General features: G+C 43.0%; 1 protein-coding gene across 4 annotated transcripts in view; it reads right to left on the bottom strand.

The window, feature by feature from the left end:
• Positions 1–1,088: 1,088 nt before the first annotated feature.
• Positions 1,089–10,620, bottom strand: part of NMT2 (N-myristoyltransferase 2) — a 30,871-nt gene continuing 21,339 nt past the window's right edge. For all 4 annotated transcript variants that reach the window (XM_081834903.1, XM_081834904.1, XM_081834905.1 and 1 more), the window contains exons 7-12: positions 9,118–9,288; positions 7,424–7,532; positions 5,880–6,050; positions 3,830–3,997; positions 2,094–2,231; positions 1,089–1,382 (exon numbers count right to left, since the gene is read on the bottom strand). In XM_081834903.1, the coding sequence (XP_081691029.1) occupies positions 1,362–1,382; positions 2,094–2,231; positions 3,830–3,997; positions 5,880–6,050; positions 7,424–7,532; positions 9,118–9,288 (778 nt within the window). In that variant the 3' untranslated portion in view covers positions 1,089–1,361. The remainder of the gene's footprint in view (positions 1,383–2,093; positions 2,232–3,829; positions 3,998–5,879; positions 6,051–7,423; positions 7,533–9,117; positions 9,289–10,620) is intronic.

Here is a 10,620-nt window from a genome sequence, read left to right as displayed (position 1 = left end):
TACAAGAGCCGTTCAACCTATACCAACTCACTGAGAAATCAATCTGGGGTGAGTCTAGCTTGGGAAATACCTTCGTTTCAAGCAAGCAATGTCTGTGCATGGCATTTGCTTTTTTTTTAGGCTGGTTGCTATTATTAGAATTAAAGAACAAGGGTGGGTGGGAGAAAGAAAGAAAGAGACACATTATGGCATATTAGTTAAGGCTGGTAACAACCAAAAAAAGGTACTCGCAGGGTTCTGAACATTTGCTTATAATGAGCACAAGGGACAGTGAAATCCTTTGCTCCAAAATCCAGGATATACTACTGCTACTATAAGCAAATTTTACTTATTTACACAAACATACTTTTTGTTTAAAATGGACATTCCCCCCCTTTTAAAAAAAACAACAAGTAGACAAAAGGAATATGTGCAATTTTGCAAAAGCCTTGAACACATTCAGTCGTAACATCTTGATAACAGTACTAAAATTCTTAAGTTTTTTATGTACAGGCTGCTCATAACTCTGCCACCGAAAGAAACCCCCGAAAGGTTTTCCTTCTTCATAGCTGCAAGATTAATAGAGTAATATATAATTCAGGCAACATATAAACACACGCACTAAACAGTGCAATACTCTTGAAGTCAAGTCAGTGATCTACTGAAGATCGAAGTACAAATCTGTAATTTTTTTTATTTTATTGATTTGGCAGCATTGCTTATGGAGAAACAAATGCACTAGTCAAGACCAGCGCATTTCCCGTACCACTCCACAGTTACAAAATACATCCAAGGTTTTCCATGTTTCCTAACAGACAGTCATAATACTCCCCAAGGATTTCCTCCTTCCGACGATGACATCCACGTGATGGAAAATAAGCAGAAACACTCAAAACCGGCTCCTTCATTTTGTTACATTGATAAATGTACACTACCACTTAATAAATAGAAATGCAGCAGTTCAGTCACATTAACAGTAAAGAATTTGTACTCTATTCCACCACTGCAATCGAGTTGGTTGTACAAAAAAACAGTCTTTTACGCAGGGGAAGGGAAGGGGGAAAAAGAGAGAACCCTTTTCCATCAAGATGCGAGCTAAGCGTTGGAAATTAAAAGAAATGTGCTTTTATTTCGTTTCATCGACAAAACAGTAAAAGGTTCATGAGCTTTTCCTCTCTCTGGTCCGAGCTGAGCTGAAGGTGTGAAGGACTGGTCAGGCATGGATCTCGTCACTTCCCCTCTGCGTGGCCCCAAGGTTCAAAGGATTATTTTAAAGTTCACCAGCCTTTGTGCTTCTCTCCTCTTGAACGGTGCCGATCCAAGAGCTTCCATCAGCCCAGATGATTACGTCCGAGAACTATAAATACAAGTGTCCTTCCTCATTATTGTAATACAAGACCGACCTAGAAAGACAACAACGGGTTTGTTAGTGCAGGTAAGGGTAACGAAAACATTGGTAAGGAAATCTCCAGCCCATTGGCTTCATTAGGCCCAGCACAGGTGCCAAGTTGGCCTAGGAGACAGTTCTTCAGAAACCATCATTGCCTGCCCTCCACACCGGGAGCTCCTATTGGTTCCTTTGCAAGCGGAAACCCCTGGGGAGTTCTCCCTTGGGTTTCAATACAAACTGATTTCTACTGATGGAGTATGCCCCTTTAAAGGCATCAGGTGATTGGCACTGGGAGCTGGCCCTTAAAGGAGGTAGCTGTAAATGCACTCCAGCTGATCAGTGGTTCAAGTGATCCTCTTTGAACGCAGGTGTCAATCAGCTGACATCAGGTGAGTAACAGGGAGGCAGTCCACGGGGAGTGAGAGATAGGGACCCACTGGACGGATCCAGTTCCCCACCCGTTTTATGACATAGCGCTAGAACGGGCTTTGTCAGACACACCTGTTGCTAACTTCTGGCCCTCCAGATGTTGCTGGACTCTTAACTCCCATCAGCCCCAGCCAGCATGGCCAATGGTTAGGGGTGATTTTACATGAAGTCTAGGGACATCTGGTGAGCCACAGGTTAGCCTCTCCTGCCACAAGGTACAAGAAAGAGCAAAGTCACAGGGCATCTGGGTAATTCAAATCACTATAGACAACTGAGCTTCTGTGAAATGTGTTACCTTTTCAGAGTCCATGCCAGGACACCTCCAGTTATACAAGTAATACTGCAAGTTGCCGTCTCCGATACCAAACTTCAGTTTTTCCAGGAATGTTTTGTTTTCCATCAAGTCTAGTGCATTGAAGACATCAAATCCTTTCTGGCAATATGAGAAAAAATATAATGATTTTTTTTCTAGTAGCGTTTGCATCAATGTTACCTGTAAAAGCGTGCTGTGCTTAGAATGTGATCCCATCATTTGGTACACATCCTGAACAGTAGGTATAGTCACCCCTCCATTTCTTGCAACCCCCCTGCTGGCATGTCTGGGGGTTAGCTCCCCAATTCTGTTGCTAGTCACATGTATGTTGAAGCATGCAAAAACTTCCAAGTGGTGGGCAAGTGGAATTGAACTGATACCCAAACTTGCTTTGATTCAATGCACCACAGGCAACATTCAAGGTTCTGTGCCAAAGGAGTCCAGTTTGCAGAATCCTCACCCTTGACAAACAGGAGGAACCAGCTTACATGTGACAAATGGCAAAGAGTTTTTTTTTTTTTAACGTTTGCTAGCTTCTGACCAAGACAAAGTTGTTCTGGACAAACCTGAAGCACGCTTGGCAAGCCAATCTATTGTTCATGAAAATTGAAATGAGACCAATACGTCGAGACTTTTAATGATGGCAGGGGGTATAAAAAAACAACTGAGAGAGACCAAGAGCTGGATTTACTTTAACCAGAACTAAAATGACATCTACTGATGGAAAGTGTTACTTTATCATTAGTTTATATTTCATTTAGAGCTCTCTCTTTTTTTAAAAAATAAATAAATTCTTGAGGTTTTCAATTGAGTATTGACAAAACAGATAATGTGAGAAAACAAGGAAGTTCTGTTGCACAGCCTCAAGTCTTTGTGCTGACGGGATCAATGTGTCGAATACCATCCCATGGGCTCATTGGAAGGTACAGTGGTACCTCGGGTTAAGAACTTAATTCGTTCTGGAGGTCCGTTCTTAACCTGAAACTGTTCTTAACCTGAAGCACCACTTTAGCTAATGGGGCCTCCTGCTGCCGGAGCACGATTTCTGTTCTCATCCTGAAGCAAAGTTCTTAACCTGAGGTACTATTTCTGGGTTAGCGGAGTCTGTAACCTGAAGCGTATGTAACTCGAGGTACCACTGTAATAGGGTAAGAGCTCTTCTCTCTCCAGAGCCCTGCAATGAGCCATTGTTGCTGTGTCTTAAGTTTGGATCAAGACAATGATACAAAACGGGGAGAAGGAAAGCTGCAATTTTACATTCAGTTGTTTCTTCATCCAGAAATAGCAGCAGTAGCAGCAGCAGCATGCCGGCAAAAAAGAGGTCTCTCTCAGAAAATAATAGACTTGGAATATGTGGGTGTATTGTTAATCCCATGTCCCTCGGAAGGTGGTGGACTCTCCTTCCTTGGAGGTCTTAAAGCAGAGCCTTGGGTGGCCATCTGCCATGGATGCTTTAGCCGAGATTCCGCCATTGCAGGGGGTTGGATTAGAGGACCTTTGGGAGTCCCAACGCTACAATTCTATGATTCTGTCTGAGAGCTGTTTCATACAACCCAAAGGCCTCCTGGGAGTTCAAGCCCATAAGCAGAGGCTGCCCTGTTCTCTTCAGTGCCAAGAGGTGTGTCACACCAGGAGTTGTGTTCTCCCAGCACTCCTGGCCATGGAAGACTTGGGAGAGGCAGCAGCCCAGGTGACCTGACGATGCCAGGGCTACTTACCAGCTTTGCTATAATGAGTGCATCGTTCATGAGATCCAAGAGAGGGGTTTCCGTATGAACATTGTAGAAGGAGTAGGCTGCTTTGAGGCTTTTGTGAACGGGATGGTGCATGACCGTCGAAGGTAACGTGTAGAAACTCAGAAAGTCGGTTAAAACACCATTTGAACTCTAGGAAAGGAAGGGGAAGAAAAAGACACTACTGAGAAATCAAAGCGAAAAGACTATAGCACACTGGAGACATAAGCAACTCAAGCTGGCTGGCTGAACTACAGGTCAAGAAAAACTACTGCAGCCAAAAGGTATTTGATGTGCTGAGAGTTTACAGCCAGCCAAATAAATACGGCCAGCAGCTCTGGCTTATTTTAGCCCTGTTAAACTTGTTTCAAAACAATCTCACGCTGATCACAATCTATAATGCCATTACTTTAGGCCAGTGTTTCCCGAACTTGGGCTGCCAGCTGTTTTTTTTGGACTACAGTTTCCATCATCCCTGACCACTGGTCCTGTTAGCTAGGGATGATGGGAGTTGCAGTCCAGAAACAGCTGGAGACCCAAGTTTGGGAAACACTGCTTTAGGCCAAGGGGTGGCTAACCTGTGGCTTTCCAGATGTTATTGGACTACAACTCCCATCATCCTTGACCACTGGCTATGCTGGCTTGGAACGATGGGATTTGGAGGGCCAAAGGTTCATGCCGCTAGAACAAACATTTATGTCTCATCTTTTTCCAAGGAGCTTAAGGTAGCATACATGGTATGCCACCCCATTTTAAACCACATGACCACCCAGTGAGCTTGGTGACTGAGTGGGGATTTGAACCAGGGTCTCCCCAATCAATGATCACGCTGGCTCTCACTTCCTTCTCTAGTGTCGAAGTGCACAGCCTGCCATTTAAAAAGGCAGAGCAGCAGCCTGCATAGCACAGCCAACTGTATTAACAGCAAGGCTCAAGCCCAGCAGCATCAATCCATGCTGAGTTATATCATATATTGCAAAAGAGTGATTTCAATTGTATGAGTGTCGGTCAAATTGGCACCTCAACACACAAGAAGGAGGTATCCGCATGCTTGGGAGAACCCCAAGTTTTGCATACGTATGAAAAACCCAGGCAGGCACCCCTGCAAACAGTCCAATGAGAAGTACATATGCTTAGTGTACATGTAACTCTGTAGAATGAAATACCTGGAATCCTCAACATGACCAATCTACACTGCAACATTTTGTTGCAGATCCCAGATACATTGTGCATATTTATCCTTATTTAAACAAAAGAAGAAGAGCTCCCAATTCCAAGTGGTGGAAGTAATCATAATTATTATCAGGCCAATGGAGGCCAATCTGAAATCACCCAAGTTTTAGTATAGGCATATCCAGTTTTACTTCAAAGGAGAGAAGTTATTATTGCCCAGCTAGGACATAATGCTAAATCATAGTTTAAAGTTTTACATGCACATGCAGCAGCAAATATTGGGATTGCACACTTCCCCTGCACTGGTGAGAAATCAGAAGCACCTGGTTTGCTTTTAAACTACGCAGTGTCTCTCAATTACATCTACACTTGGGGAATTACGGTTTGATATGGGCTTCTTTGAACAAATCCATAGTTTAATCAAGTTCAGATGTAAAAAGAAACTGTTTAGTTTAAAAGCAAAAGTGGATGCTTCTGATATCCACACAGCTGTGCTGGAGGAGAACAAGAAAAAATCTGAGCTTGAGGCTCACTGCTGTTTGTGCCCATAACAAAACTGGATTTTAATGTTGCACCTGAAAAGGACCATTGCTGGTTTTCTGGAAGAGACTTTATTATTTATTTTGAACAATTCAACACTGTCTTCCAGAACAAAGAGTTCACAAGTCAGCTAACAACCAGCAACTTAAAAATAATAGATTAAAATGGAGATACAGGAGTTCCTAACATAAGGGAAGAGCTTCTCACAGGCATCAGGTCCATCACTGTGAGAAATGGATGATGGACTAGATTGGCTTTTGGTCTGATGCAGCTGGGCCTTTCTGGCATTCTCGATGGAGGCAGGGGACAGATTCTCTCTTACCTCTACAACAAAGGTATCAATAATGTGATCCTGAGGCAGAAACCAGTGGGCCACTTCTTCTTCGTCCATAACAGGAGCGAGCTTAAACTGCTTCAAGTAATTGTTGATTAATTCTTGCACCGCTTTAATGTCTTTTCGTTCCATTGGTCTCAAACCTGAAGTTTTTGTGGCCTTGTTATAACGAAAGAGGTCAGAGATTAAAAAGAGAGAGAACTTACACATTAAGCAGAAAAACAATGCTAGGGCATTCAGTGAGGAAAAACTACTGTGCCTATCCTCTAGATTACTCAGGTAGGCAGAAGACAGATCGGGATCTTCCGAGAGATCTCTGGGTGTTTTATGGTGGCTTGGCAAGAGAACAGCAACAACTAAAACACAGTCTCCGCCATTACGTTGCTGATAATGCTGGGGTGGGCAGACCAGAAGTGAATTTTTGCGTGAAATTGCTTGGGAGCTGGGTTCTGGCACTGTTCCGAAATTCCTGGCTGAGCTTGCGCATGGAGACACCCTGTTCCTTAGCTTATGTCCACCCAGCAGAGCTGCTATTTTGCATCATGCTTTGGGTGGTGGATCTCAGGTTACCAGTAAAATCCAAAGCACATCCTGTAAGCCTGAAGTTTGCCCACCCCTGCTGTCAAATGATGCTTTGCATAACTCCCAGCAAATTCAACACCTTCAAGGAGACACCAACCAGGCAGGAAAGTCATCCTTCATGAACTTCTGCATGTGTACAGATGTTTGGGCAGCAAAAAAAATGACCCCGGTCTTCTGAGTACCAAGAGGGACTTCATAGAAAACAAACAGTGGCTTCAAGAGTACTGTGTTCTAAGTCTCCTTATGGCCTCATCAGATTTTACAGAAAAACACAGGGCTCTGTGTTGTCACAGCATATCTGCCATGTCTTCTCTAACGCTTAATGGGGGCATAATGAGTATGGAACAAAGCCTGCCTTTAAAACAGGGATGGGGAACCTCTGGCCTTGAAGATACTGCTAGTGTTATAGTATTTTAAATTTTTTTTTTTGAAGCTGCCCAGAGTGGCTGGGGAAGCCCAGCCAGATGGGCGGGGTACAAATAATAAATTATTATTATTATTATTAATATTACTAGACTTACAACTCCCATCATCCTTGAACACTGGCCAAAATGGCAGGACTGATGGGAACTGGAGTCCAACAAAACATCCAGGAGGTTCACAGGCCATAGTTATTTCCCCTTAATAAACCAGTAGATTGTGGGGTGTCTGTGCTAGATTGCGGGACCCCTCCCCCACAAAAAGCTCAACTTTGGTAGATCACTGCCAGTTTTTTTATAGTGGGAGTAGATCACAGTCTCTTGAAAGTTGGACATGCCTGGTATATGCCATTAGTACATTCAACTCTACAACTCTCTGAAAGCCTCTTCCTAACCAGAGTTAACTATTTCCACATCTCTCGAACAGTCCTGCCTTCCCAAAATGAAAACCTGCCCTGTCAAGGATTGACAGAAGGCTACTTGGGGCCCCACTGTGAGAGTGAGGGTGCTGTGAACAGACACAATGCTTACATCAGGAAGTCTGTAAAGCTTCATCGTTCTCTGTAAAGTCATATTCCTACTCAAATGAGAAAATTTCACCTCTACCAATTTTCTGGGATTCAGGGATCGATGCCAATACCTAGAAATGTTAATATATATACATATTAATTTTATTTATTCAAAATATTTATTACTACCCCTCTTCACTGTTACAAACAGGATACAGTGCATTTTTAAAAAATACAACGCCTAATATAATAAATAAAATTTATCTCATTTGACCTCAGTCCCTGAACTGCAATCCCTGCGTTTCATTATAAGTAAAATTAAATTCTTAAACTAAATTCTCCAATTTAAGGCAAGTTATTGCTCCACTGCTTGGGACAGGACCTAGAAAAGAACCGAGCAGAATTTTTATATGCAGAAATCTCATGTCGGTCTTTGAAATGTGTTTCCATGCAAAGCATCCACCAAATTTAACATACTGACAGCTAATATCGTAAGCACAATCTACCAATCTACTGAATTAATTCGTTTGTTTAAGGTATGTGCCCCCCCAACTCCCTTGACACTGTGACTAGTCCAAGGTCAGCTGTGAACTTTATATATGGCCGAGTGGGGATTTGAACTGTGCTCTCCTAGGTCTTAGCCCAGGGGTCAGCAAACCTTTTCAGCAGGGGGCTGGTCCACTGTCCCTCAGACCTTGGGGGACGATGACTATATATATATATATTTTTGGGGGGGATGAACGAATTCCTATGCCCCACCAATAACCCAGAGATGCATTTTAAATAAAAGGACACATTCTACTCATGTAAAAACACACTGATTCCTGGACCGTCCGCGGGCTGGATTTAGAAGGCGATTGGGCTGGATCCGGCCACTGGGCCTTAGTTTGCCTACCCATGTACTAGACCAACACTCTAACCGTTACACCATGCTGGCTGTGGGCAGGAAAATTTAGGAGGACAGTGCATTCTACTTCATCTTCCATTAACAGGAAATGACAGCTGAACATGCAGCCCACTAAATCTCCCTTTGCAGCCTCACACTGACACCCTAAAGTGATTCACCTGCAAGCTGGTTTCTCTTAGCGGAAAGATGGAGAAAAAGAAATGGATGCAATAACATATACTGAGGCAACACTGACCGTTTTGAACACTGGGCATGAAAAGGTGCTTTCACTGGCTCAAAGTATTCTAAATCATATTTCCCCCCAATGCCAGTTCACTGTTCCAGCACCAATCCCCTCTTTTAGGGATGTTCCTAAGCCAAGGGCCTTTGCTTAATAATCCATACTGTGCGTGAGTTATGGGCTGCACATACAGCCTGAATGCTCCCGCTTTGCATGAGCAGGCAAACAAATCAGTAAGGAAATGGCTTAGTGTTACAGCCAAGTCTGGGATTGTGGTTGTTTCCTCCCTAACAAGCCAGGATCACTAGTTAAGACTTAAATCAAGGCTTGTGGTTGGCTTACCAATCCTGGCTTATAGAGGGATAAACAAACCACAATCTCTGGGTTAGGACGCCACATAAAGCTATTCATTCCTCTTGCTGAATTATTTTTACCTGCTTGTGCACAGCGAGGGATTTATCATTAAACTGGAAACTTTCAAAACACAAGATGTGTTTTGAAAGCTGCATGTATAAACCCCATACCACCACCACCACAACCTGCAAGCTTTTGGAAAAGCAACCTTATCTCAGGAAAACCCTTTGCTTACCTGCAAGTTGCTACAGGTTTGGGAAGTACCACTCCTGCAGTGTAAACTGCCTGAAAAATCCCTTCCAAGTTTACTCTCCTGGTTATTTCGCGAATCAGGACCGGTGCTACTCGCTTAGATCTCAGTTTTTTATGGACACACAGAAAATTAATTTCTACCATTTTCTTTTCACTGGGAATAAAAAGTTATAAGCCACCACTTATTTTTTAAACAACAACAATCCAAATATTCTCTAATATTCTGCCTGTGGTGCAGAAATGTAATATAAACCTTTGCAAAGATAAATAAATGAGAGGTGATGTCTGCAAGGCTCACTTCCTCTTATGCTGCCAGCGTAATGCAGGGATTTGCAAGGAGGTGAGAGAGAGAAAGCGAGGCCATAAGCCTCGCCTCCTGATTCTGGGCAAATCAAAAGAGCATCCCAAGTAGGCTGTTGCAGAATGTAAGGGAGTTGAGGCCTCTTTCTGTAATTCAAGCACTGATGTAATGTGCAAAAGATGCAGCTGCAGAACTAGGAATCACAAGCTCTTCTCATGATTAGAACTTCCCATGTAACCTTCTGGTTTTTTTTTATATAATATTTATTGGTGTTTCAAAGTTACATGAATAAAAAAGAAAGAAAAAGAAAAACAGAAAATACAAAATACAGAAAAAAATAAAAACAATTAAAAACAAATCCATCTTTCCATATCTTATCTATCATTTGCTTGTTTCCTTGACCACCTCACACCTCCCTTTTTTGTATTCTAGTTCATTAGTTGTTTCAGCAAATCCTTTCCTTCTTTGTTTTTATCTTACTAATTTATCTTAATATATTGTAACTTTACATTCTGACCTGTTAACAATCCATTTTTCCTTAATCCTTTATAACATTACTGCTAAAACCACATAGCTTCATTCCAGCCTCCTTCTAACATTCCTTAATTTTACAATGTTTCTGTAGATAAGACTTTAAATTTCTTCCAGTCTTCTTCTACCGACTCTTCTCCCTGGTCTCGGATTCTGCCAGTCATTTCCACCAGCTCCATGTAGTCCATCACCTTCATCTGCCACCCATGTAACCTTCTGCAAAATGCCCTTTTCACATGTTACATGGGAAGCATAATTCCCTTGCACTCCCAACTTTCACTGCCTCTCTCCCGGACCCTGAGATCAACCTCTGAGGCCCTTCTTTGCGTGCCTCCTCCACGAGAGGGTCCAGAGGGGGGCAACATGAGAAAGGGCCTTTTCTGCAGTGCCTCCCCATTTGTGGAATGCTCTCCCCCTAGAGAGCATCAGGTGTGGGGAGCCCAGTGCCCCACTGAGGATGCAAATTGCCCCCTCCCTGGTCATCCAATAGGTCACTTGATAAGTGGTTAAGAGGGCAATAACTTCCCTCCTCAGCGGATCTGCACAGATCTGCTGAGAAGGAAGAAGCTGTGTGCTATGTGTGTGTACCTGTAAGTGTGTGTGTACAAGTGTGTGGGGGTGACAACCTCTAGCCTGTAGTACAATGGCTCTCAC

This window comes from Podarcis erhardii (genome assembly GCF_964252035.2).
Source record: "Podarcis erhardii genome assembly, chromosome: 12".
NCBI lineage: Eukaryota > Metazoa > Chordata > Lepidosauria > Squamata > Lacertidae > Podarcis > Podarcis erhardii.
The sequence above is the reverse complement of the archived record's forward strand: the minus strand, read 5'-3'. Positions and strand labels throughout refer to the sequence as shown.